We start from the raw sequence: 27,327 nt of genomic DNA, 5'->3' as shown, positions 1-27,327 counted from the left end.
TAAACCTATTAAACTGCCACAGTGATTACACTATAAATTTTTGAGATCTGTAGTTTGCCACTCCATTGGGGCGCAGCTGCCCCAGATACCAGGGCTCTGATGGGAAGCTCCCCGAGAGCTTCAGTTACAGATGACTCATACCTACGATATTTTTTCATTTAGGAAAGGTGCCCCACTCCCTTCCAATGGTGTGGGTTTTTTTCCCCCCTTAAAAGATTCAGCAAAGCCAGAAGTCAGACAGCAGCCGAGGCACAGCTGTACTCAGCCACAGACGATGTGGCAGGGCTGGTGGAGCGCTGGCTCCGTGTCTGCGTGAGCTGCTGCCCAGGCCCCTACACAAGCAGGAGACACGCAAGCCTGCGTGCCTGGCGTCTCGGCTCACCTCGTCACTTGTCCTTGAAGCCAGGCAGCGCTGCGCCTCGCAACCAGCAGGACAGCACAGGGACGGTTCTCTGCGGAGAACGCAAGGTGAGCCAAAGGGACAGCAATATTTTCCAACTGAAAGCTACGTTTGACATTGAAAGCGCAGCTTTAGTACTCCAAAGGCGCCACTTCAGAGCCAGCCTTTGCTGCATTCTGATGCCAGATGCTGCTGCCTCGCCCTCATTTATTTGAGGAGCGACTGGTTCCACAGATGCACTCGTCTGCGGCTCGGCAGCCTCCCCTGAGAACAGCACCTCTGCTTGGAGACACTGTGCGAGAAGAAATTATCAGAAATACCAAAGTATCACTCTGGGAAGCAGGAGGAGCGAGCATCTTGCTATGGGAGTCTAAGGAATTGGCTGTTCTTTCCCTGCCAGGAGTTTTACACGTGTAATTTCTGTTCTCATCCTGCTTCACGTTGCGCTTGGCTTTCCCCTAGAGAACGGCTTCCATCAGGGAGGCCGTCAGAGTGCTGCCTGCCTTGCTCGCTAAGCTCTGCATCAGGAGGAATAACTTTTCCGGTAATGAGCCAGAAAGTGACATTCATCAACCGCCACCGACGGCTGCTGGAGACCCCTGCCCGCCCTGCACGGGAAGGGCCCGTCGCTGCCTCTCAGCTGCTGCTGCTGCAGGGAAACCCAACCGGCGGGTGCTTCCGAAGAGAGACGCAGCAGTGCAGCAACTGCTCTGAGAGCTGACAAAGCATTGTCCATCTCCTTGTAATACAAGGAGGGTAACGCAGCAAGACCTTTAGGATTCACAGAGGAAGTAATGGACTTGTCAGTAACGGCTAGCGTAAGACTTCAGTATTTTCCATCGTGTTTTTCTCTATTACTACTTCCCTGCGACTCTGGATAGGATTTCCTCCTTTTGACAGCATTTATGGTGCTGGGTTGGGTCACTGTGGTTCAGAGGTGGCCCCTCTTGGGTAAGCTGAACCGTGATCCTCCTTGCCCACCAACACTACACTGGAGTGCATGACCAGACAGGACAAGTAACCCCTCACGGTTGTCATGCCCGAGGCTAAAAAACCACCGGAGCGGTGTGTGTGCCTACTGAGACTCCTCCAGCCCAGAGCATCAATCTTCAAACACGAATAAAGACGTATGATTAGCCTAAATTATTAAAGTACATTCATAATTAAATGTTTTTGTTGCAGTGAACGAAGCAAATCACTTCCTAATGCGCACCGCTTCTTTAATTAGTAGCTACGGAACGGCAGCGGCAGCACAGCGCTCTAAATGCACTTGTGCTTTGGGTGCGATCAGACCTGATTTTGGCCAGACGGCCGCTACGAGCTGCAGGCCAGGCACGCCGCGTGATGACACCGCACCTCCCCTGCTGAACAAATCACGTCCCCGCCGGCTCCCGCGGAGACGGAGAGTAAAGGCCGCACGTGGGTAACCGCAGCTGCGTCGTAGCTGCGCCGGCTCCCGACAGCCACGCTGCCGCCGCTTGCTGATTTATCAGCACATTAAAGTGCTGCCCTGGGAATTAAACAGTACCGCCAGGTACGCTCACGCTTTCACCGCATTTTATTTAACAACTTGTTATTTTTCAATTCTATTCAAGTGCAGAAGCTCCAGTGTGTTCCAAATTTGCCCAGCACAAAGGGAACACAGGAAAAGAAAAAGTCCTTCTGTTGGCAAACTAAGAACTTGTACTTTTTCAAGGCAATTAAATAAACCAAATGAAGGTCCGTTCCTTTTTTCAAACAAGAGGTAGGGAGGCACAGGGAGAAGGAAACACCAGCGAATCTCATTGCAGCACCTGCTTGAGATCCATCTCACGAGAGATGATGAGATCGCCGTCATCCACACGGTGGAGGTTCCAGCCTGGCAAAGTCAAAGCTTCCTTAAGCCGAAGGTGGCTCCCAGCTGCGAGGCTGCCGTTAGGCGGGGTTTGTTTTGTCCAGATGAGGTTTTCACAGTCTGTGTATTATTCAAAGTTTTGGAAGAGGATTGGGAGTAGGTAAATGCTGTCACAGTATCAAAAAGTCTTTCAAAAATGAGTTCGATAGAGAGAAGTGCGTGTTTGCAAAGGACAGACCGTTCACGCCGGGTTGCCGATCCAGCCGGCTGCACCACGTTGCTCATGAACGGTTAAAGAGGTAGGTGGGCTCAGACGGTGACTTTCTCCATCACGCTGTCCGTGACGTGCACCTCGTCGGCTTGCACCGTCACCGTGGCCGACTGGCCGCAGATATGCTGGTGGTCCTTCCAGTCCTGCAAGGGAAGAGCAGATGGAAAGGCCACGAAGGGAAAGGGCCCTTGGAAAGAGCGTGGCCTGCAAAAGCACACGGGGCCCCAAGAGAAGCCCTGTTTGAGAAGCGCTTTCTCCAGCACCAGTGGGCTACGGCAGGGCTCTAGCGCTTGGCCAAACGAGACTAACGGCAGACAGGAAAGGCACCGCACACCAGGTCAATGCTGGAGGCGGACACAAACTAAGCAGAATGCTGGCCTCTCAATCCAGAAACCAATCCCGGACATCAACGTCACTTAGGTCATGGACAATTTTACTGAGACAGAGTCAGAACCTTGACTTAAACCCTCTGCTGAAAGATAGCTGGCTACAAGCTAGCGCTCCTGAAGGAGAACGCCATACGAGGGGTCGTAGGTCAGTCATGGCAGAGGAGAGGAATATAATTCCTCCCAAGACTGACCAAGTTTAACTTCTAGGTTGAACTAACAAAATGCTCCTCTAACTCGCTCAACGCAGAGGTCGCACATCGTGGCTCACAAATACAGGGGGAATCTCAAGGGTTCAGCTATGGACAAGCACTTCAAGCTCTCCCACCCTATTACAGTGCAGAGCAGCAGCTACAGGCGTGGGCTGATGTCCCCTCACGAGTGACAAGCTGTCTAGGAGGGGAACAAAAGGTGACTACTCAGTGCCGCTTCCCAGTGCGCTTCGCACTGAGAGGACAGCAGGGTGGCGTTTCTGTCCGTGAGACACCTGGGGAGGCGGCAGGCAGAAGGTCTAAGTTTTCTGCAAGCGGTATTCGATCATTCTTTGGAGTTTTTAATCTTTCTGCTACACAGACAGGAAACTTGGCCACCACTGCACTTTGTTACAGGCAAAAGGAAACAGTCAAAATTCTTTGGCTACTCAATACACCTGGCCTCAGCTGACGAAGACTGAACGTGGATAGCCTGCAGAGCTGTAGCCCAGAATTATCCTTTCCTCCAAAGCATGGGGCCAAGGGTCTTCGTAAGGAACCTCTGTGAAACACGAAGCACAGCAGTTTCCTCCACCGTACTTCCTCATACCTGTTTCCACCATGTTCAAAATCTTACCGTTTGTCCCACTGCGTCATCCGTAGCATCACAGATAACGTAAAGAATAAGAGAACTATGTCCTCAGTGATGCAGCAGGAGCCCAGGTACTAAGGAGGGTTCAGCTTACCAGGACACGGCAGGGAAGGGTTGTAAAAGCGCTACCAGCGAACTGGTCCCCACAGCTCCCCCAGCGAGGTGTCCGCACCCTCCTTTCTGGTGTTACTCTGATTTTTAGATCCCCTTCGAGAAGGTGTGTGCAAATCTTGGGACCTTCCCCACCCATTTGATCCGGACCCTGCCCCATGGCTAGTCTTGCCTGGAGGTCCGCCGGGCAGGGTGGGTTTGGGATGCTGGGGCCGCTGACCCGGGCAAGGCTTGGCAGGACACGGCAAGTTCCGCTGCCCGGCCCTCTCGCTGTGCTTACACTCCTCAGGCAGCAGGCAGAGCTGCCTGGCTCTCCCCGGGGTGCCACAGCCCCCTCTAGACAACAGAATCTGCAACTCACAAACAAGCTTATACCTTCCGCTGGCAGAAAGTGGAGCAGTAGTTGACTTTGTGGCATCCTGTGCACTCGTTTGTTGCCTCACGACCACAGTTGACACAGGACTGCTGTGAAAATAGACAGCAAAGTGACCACGTCAGAGATAGCAACAACAGGGAGATCACCAAAGTGTAATACAGGAGCAGCGGTAAAGCCCCTGTTCTCCAATATATCCTCAACACACGAACACAAAGCAAACAGGCCCAGTCGCTTCTGGAAACGCTTTCAGAGACCCACTCTCCTCGCCACGTTAGCAGGGATCACTTTGGAAAATGAAATGCACCCCCATTTTCCTTTCTGGTGGGCAAGAAGCCCTTGGAAACTGTGGGTGAGATACTGAGCGGGCATGGAAATCCGTCCAAGGTAGCACAGAGGTGCCTCCCTCCGCATGGGTCCTGTGTCTCGTCAACCACAGCGTGGCTGTTGCAGGCTTGGGCAGGGGTCAGCCCTAACACACCGCAGGGTGGGGGCGTTCCAGACAGCAGCGTACAGGCTACGCACAGGCCGTCCGTACCCATGCTCTGAGATTACCTCAAATTTAAAGTTCAAAAGGCGGATTTGGTTGGTGCTTTCTTTGGTTTATAATCCTGCGTATGTCTGGGAGGGGCTCTGAGGAAGGACAAGGGTGGGCGTAAGGATGGGACCCTTCAGTGTAATCCTGCCCTGTTTTTTGAGAGGAAAAAGGGATCTGCGCCTATGGGCTGAGCAGGCTTGTTCCTTTGCCAGTCAGCAGCACGACTACATAAGCAGTGTCCCAACAGGGAAATGGAAGACAGAGGAGTAAAATTAGGAAGGCTGTAACAGGAGCAAGGGCTTAGACCTAGAAGTAAGGTGAGATAGGATACATGGATGAAAAATCACACCTGGTTTCTAAAAGATGCTTTTGTGTCTATCGCTTTAATCTTGTATCAGCGACATCAATTAATATAACCTCTATGTTTAGGTGGAAATATCACTGAACTATCACAAAAATAAGCACTTCACAGAGCATTCTGTTTCCAACTCATTAAATTACTGACAAATCATTAGCACGTCAGAGCAGCAGTGTGAGGCCGTGACAGGAAGCGTTTCTCGGCTGTGAAAGTATCGCAGGCGTCTTTAGTTCCACCAACTCCTTCTCTCTTTTGAGCACAACCAACCTAACAATCAGCGCCCTGATTAGCACCGAGCTCATCGCACCATCTGTTCACACCTTACCAATGTACCTACGATTAATAGTCGGCGCCACTGAGCTGTATTTGTGTTCCTGATGTACGGCTGGGGATTCAAGCCACCAGAAAGGGGCTTAAAGCTGCTCCTTGGGACTTGCAAAGCCTGTCCCAAAGGGATACTTGATTGACGCTGTTCCTAACCTGTACAGTAGTGGGAAATGTTGAAAATACACAGGGTGTGCATTTGTACCTGGAGATCTTAGAAAGACTACTGAAGAACGCATATAGCTCTAAGGGTTTAAATCATGGGTCCTGAACTAAATCATCTCCCACTCCGAAAGCCAGAGGGAATCGTGCAGTTTTGAGTCACACGGCAAACAGGAAGAGTTTCTTTCCTATCACGCCTTAGTGACGGCCATCCATCAGAGCTGGAATACCATTACTCAGAGACGAGTGAGCTTGATTGACCTGGCCAGATGACGATAAAGGATTGTGAAAACCTGGAAGGCTCGGGGAAGGGGGCACACTCTGCTCGGACAGAGCATTAGTTCGGCTCGGGAGAGCCCAGATCTCCGCCAGAAGGCAAGGCCAGGTACAGAACACATGATTTCTGTAGCAATGATAAAAAAACTCTGCATCTTTAAATGGAACAAGACAAAGAACAAAAGACTCTTCATAAAACACGAGACATCCCCAGCTTACCTTGATGATGATTTCTGTTTTCCCATCCACATCTTCTGTTTGTTGAAATAACTGGTTCTGATATTGCTGCAAGGGAAAATACACCAGACTTGTCATTTCACAGCCCAGGTATGACGCAAGGGGTTGAAAAGGGTGCTCTGGATGGAGGGTCCTGACACTGAGCTTCCTTCTTGCAAGCCCAAAACTGCAGTTGCAAGAGGACAGAGGGGAAACTCACTCCTCCCTTCTAAGAGAGGGACACTATGACCTGATGTGGAGACAGATGAAGAAGCCTGAGGTGACAAACTGCCAGTGAAGTACAGCATCTACTCAAACCCCACTCTCCCCGCTCCATCCGGTCAAGCACCCCTTCCTAAAACAGGTGGCTCAATTGCCACAAGGGAACTGCACCCCCCGCATGAGAACCTAAGAAGTTAGCAAAGGAAACACGAGGAAAATGCTGAAGTAATGGGGTCAAGTGCCATCTTCTTGGGCCAAATTTTGGGTCAAGTCTGGTGATCCTAATCCGCTAACAGGCAAGAGAGTCCAAAGGGATGGCACAGCCCAACAGAACGGGTTAGGGGGAAGAACCCAAACAAAAGTAACACATTCAAGACTTTAGAATCAGCATCAATAGTCACCATTATTCCTCCTTTTAATAAAAGCGTAGAAGTACTTTTGAACAGTTTTTGATTTAAGCAGTCCTCTGGAGGTGACTTTTGAAGCACACCTCTGGCGTGCTGCAGATTGACTCCGAACCAGTGCAAGTCCAACCGGGTGCCGCTCCACCTACGGCCTCGCCATGCTCAGCAGTCAACGCGCCTGAGATGGGAGCCCTACACCAAAAGCATTCAAAACCGATCCCGATTTGATTATGTGCTAACCCTGATTTAAATTTATTGGGAACAGTTAAAAAGTAAGAAAAAACCCGAAGCCCCACCTTCAGGCAAAGTGGGTTTATCCAGGAGTGACTGTGACCCAACGTATAAGGAGATTAAAAGCTTAATTTAACAAGGGTTTCTGTGACCTGACATCAGTATTTATCCTCCTATGAAATCATCATCTTCAAAACCTTTATATTACCATGACACAAATTCAAACAAAAAAAAAACTAGGGAGCTGGAGGAGGTGGCAGGGAAGCCTCGTGCTGCCCGCTGTGAGGGGTGTGACTGGGTTCTGCTGTTAGTTGACAAATAGGCAAGACCAGGCTAATTAGCAAGACAGGACCAAGGCACGGCCTCCCCGATGCTTCCCGCACTGCGGAGGCGAAGCGTGCAACGCGTGTATGGACATTTCAAAAGTACTGTTTTGAAAACCAGAATTGTGTCCAAGCCGTAAGCATTCTTGTGAAGGCAGGGAATGTACCGGCAAGCTTGCGATGGGGCCTCTGGGCTAAGAGTCAATCCTGCTGTGTCTCAGGAAGAAAATGACCTTGATTCTTGAAAGAATCGCTAATGTCAGTGAGCACTGGCCGTGGAGAAGCTGGGACTCAATGCTTCGTGCCGCAGCCTTTGCCCTCTGCCTGCCTGCACGCAGGCGGAGAACTGGGCTGGCAGGAAACTGGATTCTTCAGGAAAGGTTAAACTGAGTTTTCCACTGTTAAGTGAAAGACAAATGACCCACGTTAAGAGTGCTGGCCTAGGAAAACTGCATAATGTTTCTAAACTTCTTTTTAGTGAAGAAAGTGGAAATACAGACACCAAAGCATGCGGTGAGCTGGCATTTCAACCCAGCTTGAAACCCTTTGCACACATAATCCCAGCCGGCACCATCCCCTCTGCAACAGCCCACGCAGAGGCAGTGCCAGGGCTGAGCATGCTGATTTCCAGTTCTGTGAAAGTGCTGCAGCTCCACAGTTAAAACCCTTCCCACCACCAGACTCCACTCCACCCTCTGCCAGCGTGGCTGACCCTGTTCTCCGGGGCGATCGCCAATGAGAAAGACATCAAGAGGAAGCCCAGCCACCTCCGCCCTTGTCTGAGCCACAGCAGCTCCCCCACCTCTGCTCTCAGCCCCCAAACCCACACATTTAACCCCCTTCTCTCTCCTTGCCATCTGTCCGCCCAGCGAGTCCGCTGGTTCTGCACAGCCCATGGCGTGAAGAATTCAAGCCATACAGAAACCATGGAGAAAGCAAAGGTGTGATTAAGAGAGAGGGTCAAGCCAGACACATCCAGATCTCTCACAAAACCGATAACCACCAATTCTCAACTGTCTTCACTGCTGCTTTGGAGCGCACAAACCTTTATTTGCTTACTAGAGCTACATTTCTGAAATGCCCGACCCTCTTTGGGTTAATTTTGTACTCTCTAGACCAGAATTGTTTTAATCTTTCTAAAAAAGAAGGCAGATGGTCCAGCTGTTAGCTGATTTAATCTTCCACCTTGTCTTCAAATGGGCTGGGCTCCAAAGGCATCACTGCGTTACAAGAGGGCTATTTCAGTTAAAACACTTGTCAGATTTCGACACTGATTCTTTTAAATTTTTACAGAAAAACTGTTTAACACATTTCCCGAATGTCTTTATTATCTTCCAGCAACATCTTCTGGTACAGAATTGGGTGAGTTCCTGTATTCTCCCCCTCCTAAAGTTTATCTGATAAAGTCTATCTGATGGCTTCGTGCATGCTCAAAAAAAAAATAGCACTGCCGAAGCACTCACACCTCTGTGTGAAGTCCTGTCTTCATCCCTTCCGGGCCAGTCCTGCAAGTTGTCAAATCTCTCTCGTAAAAGACATGGAGCCTTTGCTGCCCCGCTCACTCTCCTGCTAAATGTTTTTCCCTAAACCAAAAAATGCAGTAAAGCCAACGTTCCGATAGAACCGACGGATCAGACGCACTCAGCCACGAGCTAATGCATAACGACAGCGGAGAGCTTCCTCTTACGGCCGCATGAAGTTTTGGCAGAGCAGTTGCATTTAATGACCCCCCCACAAAATGCTGCAGTCTGGAAGAAGCTTACAAATATTTTGATATTTTCATATATTGCAATAAACATGACGGATTTTAGGAGTTAATGTGAACACCGAGCTGGGGAGCTTATGGTTTGTTATTCTTTCAGAATGTCGGTCCCTTCCAGGCAACATAAATGCAACTCGTATTTGGTGCCTGCCGACATAAAGCCGTACGCAGGCTGAGCACCACCTGCGCCTCGTGTTTACACACGGAAAGCACAAGGCTTACGGCCATCAACGTTTCTTAAACCGTCAGCTTCACGTCTGGAACTAACTCTGTGAGGGCTCTGCTTTTTAATTAAGGAGCTCTCAGCAGCAGCAGGCACAGGAGCTACTGCAGACAGCATTCACAACAGGGAAGGTATTTTTAACCACTTTCTTAGACTCTAGAACAGTTTTGTTTCAAAAGAAATTATTGCAGAAGATTTTCATAAATGTGGGAATTGTAGATTTCAGGTTTACAAATTGCCCTTATTTCTAGGACTTACAGGGCCGAGGCTACTTTACACAGCCCTGTACCCAGAGATCCTACCGCTTTGCAAACTGGTGTGCGAGCCCCCTGTGAAGGAAGTGTTATCCTTATTTTAAAGAGCCGGCTCTGAGGCCCAGGGAGGCCAAGGATTTGCCCAGGGGCATCAAAATAACTTGTGGCAAAGATGGAGACAAAATCTGGAAGAGATCCTCAGTCCTGAAATCTGCCCAGCAAACCATGATCCTTAAACAAACATACAGAAATTAAAAAGGACAAAAACAGCAGCAGCATGCATGCAAAGACTTCCAAATTACAAAATTACGTGCAAGAAAAACTCTCTTGGTGAAGCCTTTAGCTCCGGCACTTGGAATCTGACCTACAGTTTCTTCAGATCAGCTAAGGTGTCACTGGGCCCTGACACGGGGCGTTACACAGCTGTAATCGGACAGTAGGGAAGCAGAGAGAAAAACCCCTCATGTCAGGCATGAGAGAAGAGTGGAAGGCAAGGGTAATTTTCCGTATGTTCTATAATCACCTATGAAGACAGGCATTTATACTCCACTCCTGCACAGCCTAATGCCTAAATGCTCAGCACTTCCCAGTTCAGCCCCCCTGTCGCTTTTGAGGACTCTGTGTCTAGGTATCGCCATGTGTTTGGAACTGAAACTAGGGAGCCAGTCCTCCTGCAAAATTCAGATTAGACATGCCATCTTAAGGAATAAACGTGACTGTAGATGCTTCTAGTTTATGCTGCCCTTATAATTTTTTATGGTTTTTCCCTTGCTACACATAGCAGATCCCCTTCCTGCCACAGTCCCTCTCTGATGTTGGCATTTCCACCTTCAAAATGATATAAATGAGGGGAATAATGTATTCCCAAGACTCCTTTGAATAGTCCTGGATAATATCATTAGCAAGCGTGACCAGAATGAAACAGTGATGTCTGCTCTGACTTCACAGATGCGAACGTAAGCGTACAGGCAGCACAAACACCTCCCCTGCTCAAAGAAAACTCGGAGCAAAAGCCTGCCTTTCACAGTTCAGAGCTCTGCAAGTCCCACAAGCACTTACCACTGCTCAGTATGGAGAACAACTTCTGGTATTTAAAGCCAAGCCAGCCAAACTGCTGCTATATGGGAGCAGACTGGCTCATTTGTGGTATTTAATGAACTCCAAAGCTCATTAAATAATAAGTATAATAAGTGAAATGCAATATAGCAAACAATTTGGAATAATCAACAAAGCATATAAGCTGCAATTAAAAACTCTTAATGCTTAATTTATTGCTCTTTAGGAAGACTGAAGCAAAGGAAGTGCACAAGTAAGTTTTCCTACATGCTTGCTGTTCTTGCCACTTCTTCTCTACTCTGCTTAAGCTTGGGGCCACTTCAGGCTTCCTCTAAGGGCAGGCAGAGACAGCGCTGTCCCAGGCGCTCTGTCTTGCTCTTCTGCCGGAAGGCAGAGGCCATCCCTCCTTCGCAGGGATGACAGAGGGATATGGTCAGAGCTACTGGCAGCTACAAGATCAAAAGTGCTTGAACTCAACGTCCTCAAGACACCGAGCTGGGGGAATAGCTCTGCGCCGCTGTGAAAACTAAAGATACCCACTAGTTACAGTCACGGCAATGCAGCTTGTGTATCCCGTTGGGAGCAGCCTGCTCCGAACGGATTTCTCTAACCCTGCTAGGTACTAAGTCACTCTTCCAGGAGGAGCTGAGTCTACAGCTCTGTTCCAATTTAACCTGTCCTGCCTTTGCTCTGCAGCTCTGATACGATGTCACAGTTGTTCGCTCCTACATCCCTAGGAACACGCCGCTGCACAGAAATGCTGCAAACTGGTGGCTTTCCCACAAGGAAGCGCCCACACTGCTGTGCTCACCATCTCTGCTCATGCAAACGGAGGAGGTGGCGAGAAGATTCCCCCCCGTTCGTTAGCCCTTAGAAGTTCTGTCGGTGTAACTAACAGAAAGTAGTGACAAAGCACCTACTTCCTTTGTATTACATTGGTCCAGCAAAAATCAACACCAACCAAAGTCAGAAGACACCTCTTTCTCCCTCTCATATACCTTAACTGTCAGAAGAAGCAGTCTGACCGCACTCATACTCAGGGTGGGAAGGAGACTTGCGTTACAAATCAGGGGGAGAGTCATGAAATCAGAAAAGCACCTTCGACCGACACAAAAGCAGACAGCCAATTATTTGACATTTATTGTGATTACGTCCAATGGCAGCCCTGTACCCAGAAACCCAGAGTTTTTTCCAAATATGGAGTTCACTAGAAGGAATTCAGAAATAGCTACTTGTAATATCATCCAGATGGTTCCAGAAGCTAGCACACAGCCGTGAGCTTGAGCATTGTTATTTGTATATTAAAAAATACCACCATGAGCAAGTGTTTTTATCAAAATACAAAACTGTCGGGTACCCATTACACAATAAGAACGGTAAGACACACAAGTTGTTTGACTGGGCATTCAATAGTTCCTGGAAAGGGACTTCCTCTGGAAACAAACACGTGCTCATCCTTGCACCTTGTAAAGTCAGCGCTTTAATCGATACACAGGAGTGGTTTTAACCCCCACTCCCGGGGCAAGAAGAAGCAAGAAGCACGCTGAAGTGAGCTGGATTTGGATCAGAGGGTGAGGGGAACAGGCTCTGAACAACCGTTCCAAAAACCACTGTAAGGATAAACAGAAGGGAAGACAGCACATAAACTGGAGAAGGAGCAGAGAGCGAAGTTAAACAAAGTCAGATGTTCATCTCTAAACTGTGTCAAAGCTTCCAATTTTTCGGTATCCCACACTCTACACAGCTTTTTAGCAGCAGACGGCCCAAACCTGGACAGCAGCACGAATACCCATTCTGCCCAGGTGGAAGGCAGGGAAGAATTAGACTCTCAACGTATCACACACCTGCACATCAAGGATGCAGCGTACAGAAGAGTTTAGCAGAGACAACGTGGCAAAGAATATCAAAGACGCTGCAAGGACTGTCATAGGGGTTCTCAGTTCTCAGCAAAGTCTTCCCACACACATTTCTTCAAGGTCTCTTGCTGCACACTCGTGCCTATGAATTCAGTGGAAAGCTGACGTTAGCAATAACGCCGATGACAACAGCAGGTAGTGTGGTATACAGGAAGGGAGTTCATCGGCTACCGACAGTGACACCGGTTTCGCAGCCCCCCACCTCTCTCCCGTAAGTCCACGCCAGCAGCTGTGGATCTGGGGGAGAAGGGGAACGCATTCAGCAGTGCATGGAGCCAGATTTGGGGCACATGCATGAGCTGGTGTTAAGAAGAATCCAGGGTCCCTACCATGCATCAGTTAAAGAGAAGAAAAGCAGGGAGAACAGGGCTGTCCTTGTAGATAATGCCTTGCAGAGGAGAGAAGGGCCCCTGGGTACGAGTCAATGCTCCTGTAATGCCAGCCAGCCTTGCAGTCTTACCACAGGACTCATGCGAGATCAGCTTTGCTTGCACAATGCTCAGCAAGACACCTCTAAATTTTACTGCTTATCTTCCCCATAAACCCTACAGCTTGCTGTTCTTTTTATCCCTCTGCCTCTTTGGGCCACTGAAAGCCTCTTTGATAGCCCCGCTCGCTTGGCATAAAAAAAGCAGCCACCGTGTGGCTGAACACTCACCATCTTCCCTCTACTGGGATTCAGTCCCATGAATTTAAGGACGGCTGATGGGACAGCTCAGGACTCGTAACACCAAACAGTTCACGTTACTAGCCTGCTGCCCACAGCTCTTGGAATCCCAGAGACTCTATTCCTGACCCCATGATAAAAATAGCTCAGATTTCTCTTGGTAATTCTACTCTCAAGACATTGAGAAACAATTTCTAAGGGCTCCCACTGGTGTGGCCAGTGACAACCAGAGAGGTACTGCTCTGCTCATCACTCAGCCAAACAGATGCCCTTGGCTGAGTCTTCTCACCTTCTCTGGCATAATTACCTCTTTCCTCTCCACATCAGCTTGAATTTTTGCTTGCGTGACAGCAGCCTCGCGGAAGGAGGAGCTGGCCTGTTTCGCCTGTTCAATGAGAGTCTTCAGCTGCTGGGCAGTGTTGAGCAATGAATTGACCATCTCCTCCAAGTACAGCCAGCTCCGCTGCTCCGTCACTTCCAGCCCATTCACCACCGAAGGGGATATGGCTTTGGTGGGGGTTGTGGGGGGCACCGCCAGGGCAGGGAGGGAGGTCAACACTGAATATAAAGAAAGAAAAAGAAAAAATATAGCATTAGGGCATTTCATTTCCATAAAGGGGTGTGGGGTGTGGTTTTGTTATGGTTTTTTTGTTGCTTTTCTTAAAATACAGCCTGCAAAAATTTCCAATCCAGCTAAGTTTTTGCTAAACAGGTCTGCCTTCTGTGACCCAACGTGCACAGAATGGGTCTGTGCAGGACAAGCCCTTGGGGTGCTCTCAAGCCCAGAGGACAGAGGAACATGCACTCCCAATCCTGTTGGTTACTCTGGGAAGGAATTAACACCTTCCGGCACTGCTGCACACGTAAGGAATGAAGGCAGCATTCCTGGGGACTCCTCTGCCACGGTCATCACAAGGTTCCACCCAATATTTCCCTTAAGTATTGCTAGGTAAGGTTATAGTAAGTCACTCGGTGACCCAAAACGTCAAGTTTTCTGACATATCCTGCTGGCACTATACAGGTGTCAATTCTCAGGTTGCAGCACTACAAAAAACAGGCGCCGATCCACACCACGCTCCCCTTCGCTTCCTGAATTCTGATCTGAACCACAACCCTGGCCCAAGACTGGAATAAAAACCAGACAGTTATCATCACCTCAAATTTACATGTATTATAAGCATGCCTTTCCAAAACCACCAGTTGGGAAGCCCTTTAAAAAAAAACCTCAATAATTATGATTTCTTTGGATGCCTTCACCCTGCATCCTACCCGTAAAACAAACCATGGGCATAAAAATACACGTACCACACCGGAACACCAAAAGTGTTAATAAAAGGTATTCACAGCTATGTGTACTTGTTTCAGATACCTTGGGTATTCTGAACAGCAAGGCCCATTGCAGCTCTGAAACCTCTCCTTGCCTAATCCCAAAGGTGACAGTGACTGTATACAGGCCGGGTGGAAGTTTTAGCTTCAGGCACTAACATCTCCGGATATTTGCCTTACATTGACTATGTTGGACAGTCTTCAAGAAAGCTATTTCTTGTCTACAGCCCTTTCCTCCAGAATCCTCACTCCTCACTCTTGTATAAACCAGAATGCCACAGGTATGAAACTAAATACAAAAGCACAGAAGCCCAGCAATACCTCTAAACATACTCCAAGGGACATTAAAAGAAGAAAAAAAAAAAACAAGCAATTACTAAGGGGTTGCAGCCTTTACTTTTTCATATCCTAACCATAATCCTAACTGTAACTGCAGTTTGTAGGAAGCTGCCAGCAGGAAGCTAAACTCCTACCCTGGTAACCTAACCATGCTTTCCTTGAACTTACCTCCAGCACCCTCAACTGTCAGGGCTCTGCAGTCCTCCCTTTCCCAAAGCCTCTGCTAGAAATTAAAGCCCTAGAAAACCAACAATGTCCGTCTTACCTCTGCAAATATTTCACAAAACCAGCAGTTACTGTGTCACTAAAACATCTCCTTTTCACAGCGCTGGGTTTGCATGCACACTGGGAGAATGCAGTGTGAGGAAATTAAATCTAGATCCAGGAACCCAACAGTACACAGTGTAAGCTCACCTCAGGCAACATTCCCAGCAACAAATGTTATCTGGCTTTACTGGCCTTGCTTTTCCAAAATTTAACTCTAACTCTAGTGATAAATACCCACCATCTACCATAAAATTATGTCCAAGACATTCACACCTACCAAGAGCTGACCTCTAACTTCCTCACTGAATTGTTTACTAGGAAAAAGAGAGCACCACCAAGATCTACAAAGGGTCTATTTCAGGATTTCTCCTCACGTCTTTAGGTAGGAGTTTCAGAAGAATTCAGCACACAGAAAAAGCAGTAAGTACTGCAACCTGAGAAACCACATTCCTTCCTGGATAGTTCTGCATTGTCAAGGGAAGAGCTGTTAGCATTCCGGCACCAAAAGCCAGTTAGCTTCCTTGATTTTCGTGAGTGACAGGATCAGGACCTTCCACCTGGTGGATGCTATGGCCCTCAGAGAAACACTGAACACAGCCAGGAACATAACTGCAGAAGCGCGGAGCCATTTAAATCCTCTTCGCATCCCGCCAGCGTCCGCTTTTCTTTTAGAGGCATGACTCTCAACTCCTCCAGCGCCTCTGCCAGGCAGCTTGTCTCCCAGGTGCCGCACTGCTGGTGCTACCGGAGACAAGCCTGGAGCACCTGCAGCATTGCACTGGAGGGCCCGCAGACAGCGGCCGGCAGCAGAGGTGCCACTGACCAGTGTTCTCAGTAAATCAGGCCATTACTGGAGCCAGACTCTTTGCCTTGAAACCAGAGCTAAGAAATTCACTAAGCAGGAAGTTCTGGAACAAAACAGAGAGGCTGAGGTGTCTGAAAGGTGCTCTATTCTCATATACTTTATTACCAGTCTCCCATGGCAACCCATTCTGGATGTCATTACAGATGTTGGCACACTGGTCTGTCTAAGGTGGCTCCAAAAAGAAAAGCAGGAACAAGCCTCAAACCTCTCTCCTGAAGGACAGGGACACAGACTAGCCCACTGCACAACCTAGGTAAAAAGACCGAACAGTACACACACCCCCATTCAGGGCAAAAATCTTCTTGATTGCACTTCAAATGGTACTTAAAATTCAGCTGTAAATACTGTCCTGAACAGCAACAGGCCAGCACACCTTCCTGCACCAGGCTGCAATTCCAGCAGTTCCCCTCACATCGAACCTCTCCCCAGTACAGCCTCTGCAGGCAAACGGGACCTCCTGCAGGACTGCGCTGCTGAGTAGCTTCCCAGACAGCAACTAATTCAAGGGTATTAACACTTTAACCCTTTCCAGGTCATATCTGGTAGTTTTTCATGCAAGCAGTAAAAGCTGAAAGAATCCAGCAGAGATTTGCGGGGAGAGAACGAGTCTCAGAACCCACGGTACTGCAGGTCGCTGCGCGTTAGATGTGTGACCTTTTCCCACCAACAGAATTGCAAGTCCACAGTTCAGGTAAATAGACATTTGACGCTCAACGGACCTTAATTAAAACAATAATTTCAATCAATTTGCACATGACTGGCATAGAACTATTTGCACTTACATATGAGTAAGAGATAAACTGGTCTTTTATCAGTAGCTGCTTGCAGAAGAGCCGTTCCCCTGCTACCTTTCTGGCACAACTTAATCCCAGCATGGCATTTGATAACTTATCTGACAGGAATTACTTCCGATCCCTCACTTTGGCATAGGCATATCAGTGAAGAGAACATATTCACTGGTTAAAAGACAAAAAAAAATCGATATTTGTCTGCTAACATCAAAATCTGACTAAGACTTAAAACCAACAAGATTTCATCCTAGACAGAGCAGGAACGCACAGTGCTGCTCTGAATAAGTAAAACGTCATACAGAGGGCAGAACACAGGCTTTAAAAAAGAAAGACTGCAGACTGCACAAAGGTTTACAACATGTTTAAATGATCTTTTCTTGACGTCTGAGAGAACCGCAACAGGGATCAAACCCGCCTGTCTAACAGCGCCTCTGTGTCAGCGAGATCAGCGAGCATCAGCGTAACTTCACAGAGTCATAAAACTTAGGAAAGTACAAGGCCTATACATCACCTAACCCATCCGCCAGCCCGTGGCAGACCATCCCCTGCTGTATCTCTTGTCCAGGCTCGATAAAAACATATAAAGCAAGAACAACACTCCAAGCCTGCAATACCAGTTTCTCCAATGGTTCCAGTTTCTAGCAGTAGGAGCACTGCAGTTCATTAATCAGTCAGCTCTACAAATGAAAGGCCATTACATTTGAAGAGATATCTGATAATCAGTTTAACCCGTCCTATCAAACACCAAAGGGCTGATCTGCATTTGTCATTTTTCATACCACCTTTCTGTTTTCACTCCACAGCCTACGTGGAGTGAAGGGTAGGCTCCCGCTGCACTTGTCAACCAGCACCTATCGCCCCCGCACAAACGTCAGCGTTAAGGGATGGAAAACTGACACTGGACGCGAGAGCAGCACATCAAACCTGCCCAAAACTGCCTTCAGCACGTACCAGTGGATTCATAAAGAGGTGCGGGAATCTTTAGAGAAGTTTCTGTGACATAATTTTAAAGGAGATGGTCTCCTCAGATCAAAAACTACATCAGTGTTTAGCCACAGAGCCCTCGTGGTGAGGAAACCCTTGAAGCAAAAGCCTCGGGAAAGGCAGGAGACTGTATGATGATTTAGGAAGCAGGACCACAATGGCCTCCTCTGGTAGAAATCAACACATCAAAGTTCTCAGTAACCGAGTGCAAAACTTCCCACAGGGTGGAAAATCTGCTTGTCCAAATCTTAAAAACCGCAAAACTCAAAAGCAAAACAGAAGCAACGTTTATTTTTCTGCCTCAATCTTTTCCTTTGCTGAGAAAGATCAGAGAGTAAATTCAAGGACCGCTAACTGTCTTACGTGACGGACACAAAACATACCAATTTTGGGATGAGACGTCGGCAGGGCAGCTTCAGGAAAAGGTGAAATCTGGCAGTTGTCCTGGTAGCTTGGGTAGTGAGGTTCTGGGTGATTGACCCGGCAAGGCTGCTGGACGTTGGTGTCTTGGACTGCAGAACAACAATGGCGTTAGGAATCACTGTGTAACACGGCCTCTGGCACAGCTTCTTTCACATACAGTTTTTTTACATTTTATACAAGTTCCTACGCTCTCTGATAATGAGAAACAGGGGCATGATTTTACACAGTTAACAAGCAAGGCAACCCTGTACTGATTTCACTTCTCTCTGCCTTCACTTTTCAAGGCAAAGGTCACCGCTGGCTTCCCGCCCGCACACCGCAGTGTTTACAATAATCACAGGACTCGGAACTATGGTTATCGGAGCAGGACAGTTCCCTCAGCAGAGCTCACAACCCTGCGCACGAATCAAACTGAAAGCACTGAAATCTATGGCGTGCATTTATATTTTGTTTGATTTATTCTGGCATTTTTCAGCATTTATTCAGCATTTTTCACTTAGTTTCAACACTCAGCTAGTTTTGTTTTGGTTCTGGTAGTACTTAAGGACTAAGGAGGAGTGAAAAAATGACAGAGGTGACTGTGAACCCCTCGAAATCAGCAGAGGTGTTCCTCAGCAGCTGCAACATCTGGACAAAACTTTTAATTTCTTTTACACAACTGGTAAGGTTTCAAGATGCTGAAATTGTTTCAAAGGAAGGACAGCGGGTTACATATAGTCCCTCCGTAAACTCTTGAGAAATAAATCCTTCGTGCAACGTTCAAAATGCTTCTAGCCACAGCAGCGGGCATCCAAACTTTCCTTCCTCCCTCTCACGGATGTCTAGCAGACATACACCTCAACTCTTACCAGTGGCTCCAGTGAAAACATCGCCCTGGGAGGGACTTTCCGAGATGATTGCTGTGGCTTCCACTGTCGATGCACGGTCAAATGTCAGAGCACCGGAGGTAGTGATCTGTCCAGAAGGAGTCACGGTGACTGGAAATATTAGAAGTACTTTCATAATTAACACTCAGCGCGGAGGCCTCGGTTGTTCAGCTGCCGATATCCCTGTTCTGAATCACCCCAAGTCAGCGAGCTGATGGACGGGTAAGTGGCCTGGGATGACCCAAGGATGGGTCACGCCTGTGACCAGTACAACTCGAAATGGGAATAAAAGCCCCGCTTGGCCTCTGGAGGCACCTCTGGCCTCCCGCAGGCCTCTGTTTATTCTCTGGGTGTAGGAGGCCAGGATTTTCACTTACAACATACTGCCTCCATAATCACCACCTTTGCAATCATTATATTAGCAAAAACTTAACGCCTACCGGAAAGAGCCAGGGGGGCCACAAAACCCATCAGCTTCTGGATAATCCTGATTTGTTACAACTTTAGCAAGAGTGGATCTTACTACTTAGAGCGACATAAAAACCCCGTGGATTACAACTAATTCTACGGCAGCTTGGCTAGCTGGACAATTTTAGCTGTCTATCTGCACAGAATGATATAATATGCTGGGCCAATGCAAGGAAGAAGGCAGAAAATCCTCTCGGATGAGTATACCTGAGAGGCTTCAAAATGTTTAAAACCCTTTTTAAACAAGATTAATTAATCTGGCACCATTTCTTGGTAATGGGCCGATTCCATGGCACGCTGCTCAGCCAGGTTTCGCCAGCAATTCAATTTTAAGACACCGAGGCTACGGATTCATGCCTGGTTAAATAGGTGGCTACCACCAGAACAAGCAGTCCTCCTCCCTCCGAACACCAGCGTGAGCAAACGTACAACCTCACAGCACCTCACCAATACAGATTAAACCTCTCTGGGGGATAAACCCCCCCTCAAACCCTATCAAATCCTTGCATATTTCTCTTCCTCCTGCTGCCGCTGCTAATCTAATCTCCCTTTTGGCTGTTCTTTTTCTGGATTTCTGTTGCTTCCTCCCCAATTCACTTTGTAATGTTACCATCCAGATGATGCTAGTGCGACGAGAGCAGGAGGGCGCGTGAATGTGACTGGGAACGTGTGAGCTGGGTGAGCTTGCAAATTCACTTCTGTTCTCACACAGATGGTTTGACAATCAAAACCAGAAAGTCACAGAGGGTGTCCTGAATGTTAGAGAGGAATTTGCAGATGAAAGCATCACCTTCTGCCTCTTTCATTAACGACTTTGAGGCTGTGGATCTCAATCCAGCCGCTTAGAGCCTACTTTTCTATGTATTTTAAAAAATTGCACAAACCTTCCTCCACACCCTCCACCAGCTTCTCAAGGACAAAGACCAAGCTCAGGGGATGGCACGGGGATTTCCGGCAGAGCAGAGAAGGACCAGCCTTCCCCTCAACCCAATTTTAACAGGAGGAAATTTCTTCATTGTCATTTGTGAAAAACCAACCTAAAACCCACTACGGATCAAGGCCAGGACTTCACAACTCCCCCTGCACTGCTGGGATGAGAGAGCAGGAAGAGGGGGGAGATAGAATCCAGGCCTCTCTCAGAACAAAATATGAAACCTACTGCCCACTGCAAAAGGATGTTAAGATGCTTAAAACCGAGTCTCATGGAGGTCCAGAGTTGCACCTTCCCCTACTCGACTTGCAATGCCAATGTGGCAACACTATGCTCATTTCTACAAAATAGGAAGTTAAATTAGCTAAAGACACCGAGCCAATAAAACTATCCAATGAAAAGGAAGTGGCAAAAAATGAGACATTCTTCTCAGCTGACTAGCTCCAAGGGGCCACTGATAGACGTAAAATATCTAGTGTGGCAATTCTTCATCAAAAAAGGGAAGCAATTTTGACCAAAGGACTTACATGTAGTAGCAGCTGTGGCAGGAAGCAGAGTGATGTTTTTGGGGCAATCCTTCTTCACTGGGGTTGCAGGCATTTCGTTTTCTTTTTTCCGCCTTTTATATGGTACGAAGAGTCGTACAGGGCCACTCTAGCAAAACACACACACACAAAAAAGGAAAAAGGAAAGGTGTTAGCTAAGGTACCTCTCTGGGGACGTTGGGTTTACTGCTGGTCTGTCCAGATGCAGCTACGGTCAAGCAGTATTCCCATGGAAGATGTGTGGTTTGCAATAATTGACAAAAAAACCTCCCACTTCTCCAAACCAAAAGAACTCTGTGAAAAAAAACAAAGTGTTACGCTCAGCTCCCCCAGCTCAGGAGGCAGAGACTGAGCCTCTTCCCACTATCATTCAAGGAACAGAACTGGGCAAATAACTGACTGCAGGCCAAGGTGGGGGAAGAAAGGACAACAAGAGTGAGGAGAAGACAGGAAACAATTAGCTTCAGGTCTAGGAAACAAGCAAATCACTCACCTCATAGCAGAAAAGAAATGCAAAACACTACTTCAAGTTAAGCTAAAGACTCCTGCTTTCAGGGCTTTAACCTCATTTTTGAAACAAACAAACAAAAAACCAAATCCAAAACCAACCAACCAAAAAACTGAAGAGGTTTAATCTACAAATACAGATCCAACACAGAGTATTACATTAATTCCCTATAAAAACATATTTTCCAACTCAAAAAAATGGGAAGTTTGAGTCAAAAATCACAAATAGCTTTGATGTCCCCAACAGGCATTTTACATAAATACATTATTTAGAAAAGAAAAAGGAAGAAAAAAGCAGTAACTCGTGTCCAGCTTTACTGAGGCTGCTACGCAACAGCGCCAGCAGTTCCTCATCTCCTTTCTTTATGAAACACGGATAAAGCTCGCTGCAACCACAGCACCTGTGAACATCTCTAGGGCGCTCACAATCCGCGCGCAAACGGCCGCGGCAGCTTGACCGATTAGTTGTTCATCCACCAACAGATGTAAAACCTCCAACTCACCAGAGTCATGTCGTCGCAGCAAGCGGCGCAAGTACAAGAGGCAGCGTGAGGATTTAAAATCCCATCCTGAAATGAGAAGATTGCCATTAGAGTCACCAAAACCACCGAGAGCACGACCGTATTCTGCTAAAAGATTCAGGCAGCTCCCAGTGGGACGCGCCCGTTCCCTCCCAGGGAGCCGACACAGTAACAGAGAGGCCAGCTCCCCTAGGTCATAGCGATGGGTCAGCGGGCAGGAGGAGAGTGAAGGAAGAACAAACAATTTTCAAATCAAAAGGCAAGGGTATGTGAATTCGGGACTTTACGCAGTTTCTGCCCAAGCATAAATCAACTGCCACCCTAACGACAATACCAAGTTCTCCATGAGACTCCTGGACACTGCGGGAGATAAAAGGACCCAAAGTAATAACCAATAAATGATGCAGGTGAAGAATATGTTTGTCAGGCAAACAGAACGAAGCAGATCAGGTTATTGAATTACAGTATCACGGGTGAGAGCTCACTTCTCAGTTTCCGCGACACAGCTCAAGGCTGGACTTCATCCTGCCTAAAGCGTAACCCCTTTTCAAGTACAAGCAAGATTTGTATTGTGCAATTTGAAAAGGCATCTAGAAAAATTCCTCGTGCACCACTGATTCTCAGGCAAATCAAAACGTTGCTTCCGAGTTGCCCCATGGCACCGTCACACCGAACCCCGCCGGAGCAGCGTACACGGCTTGGACCCTGCCCAGACTCTACCTGCCCCTTCCGGCAGAAAGGAGGAAGCAAACTTAACCTTACGTGAATAAGGCACTGCAGTGGCCTCCCAGCATAGCGGATGCTCCTCTTCCAGTCTTTGCTGCTGGCTCGTCCCGCCATGGCTTCAAATTCAGTGGGGCTGTACCAGTTGTCCCCTTGCTTAATGCACCTACCACGGCCTCCTGAAATGAAACAGAGGAAAGAAATTGTTAGCAAAGGTTAAGAATGATTTTGTCACTTTCCTAAAGAACTGAACACTGAAACTGCTGGACAAAATAGCAGTTCCTCTACAGCAATCAATACGCCCATCTGCCACTCCTCATAGCTCTAGGATAACCGTGCCCACTTATTACCTTGGCTGTGACAATGACTGTGCATGTTTAGAGAGCTCCAGCTTTGGGCCTCACCAATGCATCAGAAGGCTAGAAAAAATTACTCAGCCGCAAGAAGGATAAGTCTTTCTTGGATAAACACCATGCATTTAAACCCTTCCTTAATTTCCACTTAAATTTCTAATCCCTCTGGTCGTGAATAAAACTCTATCTGTGAAGCGCTGTGCTGTGCAGTCAGGCTTGCCGACAGACAATTTCTGCTGCTGCTTCTTCAGCTTTCCCACAGAGATAAAAGGAAAGAGGAGGGGCTAAGGCAGCGAAGGAGTCCCATTAGGAGACAAGCTCTCTATTTTCCGTTCCAGCAGGGGTTCTCTGTAGAGCTTTGTAGAAACACGGGTCTTCTTCTGAGACAAAAAGAACGTTAGAGGAGTCAACCTATGACCGGGGAGACTCACTGCACGGCAGCCTGTGTATTCACAGATCTAAGGAAAAGGTAAAAAGCCTCTGAAGAAGGAGCAAAATAGAAGAGAACAATGATATTGGAAGGGACGCAGCTGCCTAGGAAAGGGTCTTTTCTTTTTCCTCACGATTGGGCCTTAAAAGTAGCCTGATTAATAAAGAATGCACAGAGTAAAAAAGGAGCCGTCACGCTTCCTCACCCACAAAGGTTGCTGTTACCTGAGCCGAGTCTGTTTTTATACAGAATGCCACTGATATTCCGGCACCTCACCGGGAGCTCGTTCTCATACACAGACGGGTCCCAGTTATATTTGGTTCCAGTTTTTTCTTGGACGGATGTTAAAGGGGTAGGAGGAGATTGCGGTCCTTTGAAAAAAAAAAAAGAAAAGGTGACAGCAACCAAAAAGCACACTGGCTATACCTTCACACTGTCAGCCTGGCTGGGGCAACAGCGTCAAGCGGTTAACTGATGCAGCCGGCACCTCTCCTCAGCAACGTGAGGTACATGGTGCACCACACAAAATTCAGCTTAAACGCTCTGAAAACGGCTGAAAATAAACCAAACTGCATCCTCGGAAAGATGCTCTAACAGCGCATTGAACACCAAGGTTGTATCCTGGAGCGGTGTAAGCAGCTGGCTGGATCTTCCCCTTCTCAGAGGGCGATCCCGTAAGGTGTTTCAGACCGCTGAAGGTTTGCCTTGCCATCTTGTGGGCAGAAAGGAAACTGCCAAGCAGCCATGAACAAAAACCTTGGCAATAAAGACATCGGCTATCACGGCACTTAAATGTCAGCAAGCAGCCTGAATGGAGATAAAACTATATTCAAGGAGCCTTTCGAAAGAACACACTGCAGAACTAGGAGACTCATACTTTTATAATCGATATTAGAATGATCCATCCGCCTTTGGGGGTGGGACAGGTGTAGAAAGGCAGGCGGCAGCCCAGCAGCAGGGTCAGATTTTTCAAGAAGCTTGTTTGCAAGGGTTAGGGCAAAGAATAAGAAAATGAAATCTATTTCTGACAGGGAAAAAAAACCAAACAAAAAGTAAGTATTCTTCTATTCCCAAGACATACAAGTACTACATAAAGAGGGGACAAACAATCCGTATAAAGCAACCGCAGAATATTACGCACATAACGTTTTTCAATCGTAGCAACACAATGAAAGTGGAGAAAAAGGAACCCTCCCCCGGGAGAATGACACTTCAAAACCAGAGTGCCTTATACCTGGTGTGAGAGGTGCTGATGGCCCCTTCAACCCTGTGGTTTCTACAATGCTGCCGTCTGTGTGAACCACTATGAGAGTGGCTTTTTCAGTATTCAAGCTGTCCCCAATTTGGAGGGCTGTTCTCCCAGACTATAGAAGAAATAAAGAGTTTAAATTGATAGCATTAAAAGACCTATGTATTTTAGTATTCCCCCAAATCTTCTCAAAGGTACCCTAAAACACCAATCAGTATGGCAGTTATTAGGTTAGGTCTTGAGGTTTCAGCCAAACAAATTCAAAAGTTACATGTTCCAGGTCACCAGTTCCATTACAGAATGAGTATACGGGGGTGGAAAGGTAAAAAAACCTCTCCAAGTGAGTTTCCAAGAAGAAACTGTTCCCCCAGTTAATGGTTTTGTGGCTTAAAGCCTGCATACTGCAATGAAAACACATTTTTTTGTACCTTACTGCAGCTCAAACAGAAACCAAGCTCTTCGTTTACACTAAGGAAGTACGTGGGACTTTGCTGCGGCCCTCAAATGAAAGGACAGACTTACCAGCACGTGTCCTGAAATTGAAGCTGCATTTGCCACAGATGTAGTGAAAACATTGTCTGCGGAGGCACCGACATTGGCTACTGTCACTGTGGTGACCTCTGAAATGCAAAACAGACCTGAAGTTAATATTCTGCTGCACCCAGAGAGCCTGACAAAACAGCTAAACAACAAAAAATATAATTGGATTTCCTTCTTTCTTCCTATTCAAAATTAATCTTATCTTCATTACACCTTTAGGTTGTTATAAACGCAATCATTCTGATTCTCATTAAGCTTCGTGTTGAACATGTGTTAACCTCCTTGAGGCCATAACAGGAGTTATCAGCATGTGGTGAACTAAGGGAAAAATTAATATTGCATCTGTACTAAAAAAAAAAACCTTAAACTGGGATGGTTTCTATTAAAAGAGGGGTGACTGGCAAACGGCAAGATAAAGAGAACAACTGACTCTTGCCATAAATTTCTAGGGCGCCGTCACCTGTACGCTTGGCCCAGTTAAACCGTCCAAAATTACAGCCAGATGTTTCTACGACGTATAGCACACTCGACTACCTCGCTAAAATCACGTCTTTCAGTACCACACATGGAGTATGTGAAAAAACAAGGCCGAAGCTTACGTGGAGACACGGATCTAGGTATGAAGGGCTCTGAAATTTTCTGCGTATCGGAGCTTGCCTTGCAAACTCTGCATGTTTCAGGGCACTTTGTTTAATGGGACACAGGCTCAAGGTAATTTTAAAGGCACAAAGGCGGCTCTTGCTCGTTTTACTTCACGTGGCGTAGTGTGAAATGAGGAACGTGTTTGGAAGAGCGCGGGAGCGACCGGCGCCTCAGCCGGGACCCGCCCTCGCTTCACCGCAGCCCGAGGTGAAGGAGTGCGTTGGCACGGCGGGCGGGCTGCCGGGGGAGGGCAGGGCCGGCAGCAGAGGCGGCTGCGGGGGCCGGGGGCGCTCGCTGCGGGGCGGCAGCCCCCCGGCCGCAGCCGCCCGGGCCGGGACGGAGGGCGCTACGGCCGCGGCTGAGGCGACGGGGGGCTGAGGGGAGCTGCGCATGCGCACTCCGCCCGCCCTGACCTGCGAAGGCGGCGGCGGCCTCGTCGGCGCTCGGCAGGGGCTCGGCTCCCATCTCGATGTGCTCGGCATCTGCCGCCATCACCGTCACCTGCGCCGCCGCCTCCGCCTCCTCCTCCTCCTCCTCGGGCTCCGCCTCCGACTCCGAGGCTGCCGCTTGCGGCGGCTGTTGCTGCTGCTGTTGCTCGGGTTCTTCCGCGACCGCCGCAGCTGCCGCCGCCGCCACTGCGGCCGCCGCCGCCACTACCGCCGCCTCCGCTAAGCCCAGCTGCTTCGCCGCCGAGTCGGCGTCCTCCATCCGAGGCGGCTGGCGGGCGGGGGGAGTCGAGCCCGCCCGAGCGGGCCTCGGCGGCCGCCGCTCCCCCCCGCCGAGGGCCGCTGAGGAGGGTCCGGGGTGTGTGTGGGGGGGGACACACGACCCGGTCCTCTGAGGTCACTCGAGCGCTCTCCGGCGGGGTGCCGAGCTCGCCCGAGCGCTTCCGAACGTGTTCCGCGGGCGGAACCGAGCGTTTCCGAACCGCTTCCGATGGTGCCCGAAGTGTCCCGAGTCTTCCCAGGCCTCGTCCGAAGGCGATCGGTGGTTCCCGGCGAGCGCGGCCCGCGTTTCCTGCCGGCTGGCCAATCCCAGGGCAGGACGCAGCCGAGCCCGGCCGAGCCCGTAGAAACGCGGCCCGAAGCGGTACCTGACAGACGGGGTGGGGAAGCCGAGCCCGCCCGAACACGGCCGAGTCCCCGAGCGGTCCGGCCCAGAGGGTCGAAGAATGCCGAGCTCGCTCGGGTCTTTTCCGATCCCGCCCGAAGGCGGGTGAGGCGGGCGCGAAGAAAGCCGAGCTGTGCCGAGTCCTCTCCGATCCCGCCCGAATTCCCCTTCGCCGGCCGCGAACGGAGACGCCCGAACGGGCAGTGCCCGAATCCGCCCGAAAGCGGCCGAACCGGGCCCGAGCTCTCCGATCGCACCCGAAGGCGTGTGGGGTGGGGGGGAGGAGGAGAGGGGGGA

At 48.7% G+C, this 27,327-nt stretch overlaps 1 protein-coding gene across 4 annotated transcripts; it reads right to left on the bottom strand.

The window, feature by feature from the left end:
• Positions 1 to 1,935: 1,935 nt before the first annotated feature.
• Positions 1,936 to 27,321, bottom strand: DEAF1 (DEAF1 transcription factor). 4 transcript variants are annotated; one of them, XM_064453089.1, is made up of 13 exons: positions 26,334 to 27,321; positions 25,261 to 25,358; positions 24,724 to 24,853; positions 23,714 to 23,860; positions 22,746 to 22,885; positions 21,966 to 22,031; positions 20,938 to 21,064; positions 18,994 to 19,122; positions 18,106 to 18,234; positions 13,458 to 13,708; positions 6,096 to 6,161; positions 4,221 to 4,310; positions 1,936 to 2,648 (listed from the first exon to the last, which is right to left on the bottom strand). In XM_064453089.1, exons 1-13 carry the CDS (start codon positions 26,626 to 26,628, stop codon positions 2,544 to 2,546), a joined length of 1,773 nt encoding a protein of 590 aa, XP_064309159.1. In that variant the 5' UTR covers positions 26,629 to 27,321; the 3' UTR covers positions 1,936 to 2,543. The 4 variants fall into 4 exon arrangements, 2 of the variants coding, with proteins under 2 accessions (XP_064309159.1, XP_064309160.1); XM_064453090.1 differs by having other exon boundaries at positions 4,221 to 4,307; XR_010373179.1 differs by lacking the exons at positions 1,936 to 2,648; positions 4,221 to 4,310 and adding an exon at positions 12,412 to 12,565.
• Positions 27,322 to 27,327: the final 6 nt, after the last annotated feature.

This window comes from Phalacrocorax carbo, chromosome 5, assembly GCF_963921805.1.
Source record: "Phalacrocorax carbo chromosome 5, bPhaCar2.1, whole genome shotgun sequence".
In the NCBI taxonomy this organism is placed as follows: domain Eukaryota; kingdom Metazoa; phylum Chordata; class Aves; order Suliformes; family Phalacrocoracidae; genus Phalacrocorax; species Phalacrocorax carbo.
This window is presented reverse-complemented; position numbering and strand designations above follow the sequence as displayed.

Coding starts and splice junctions, on each gene's coding strand:
- DEAF1 (XM_064453089.1), bottom strand. CDS start 26,628: ATGGAGGACGCCGACTCGGCGGCGAAGCAGCTGGGCTTAGCGGAGGCG. Junction 22,886..23,713: donor TAAAAACAGACTCGGCTCAG/GTAACAGCAACC, acceptor GTTTCATTTCAG/GAGGCCGTGGTAGGTGCATT. Junction 6,162..13,457: donor CTGATGTGGAGAGGAAAGAG/GTAATTATGCCA, acceptor TTTCCCTTGCAG/CAATATCAGAACCAGTTATT.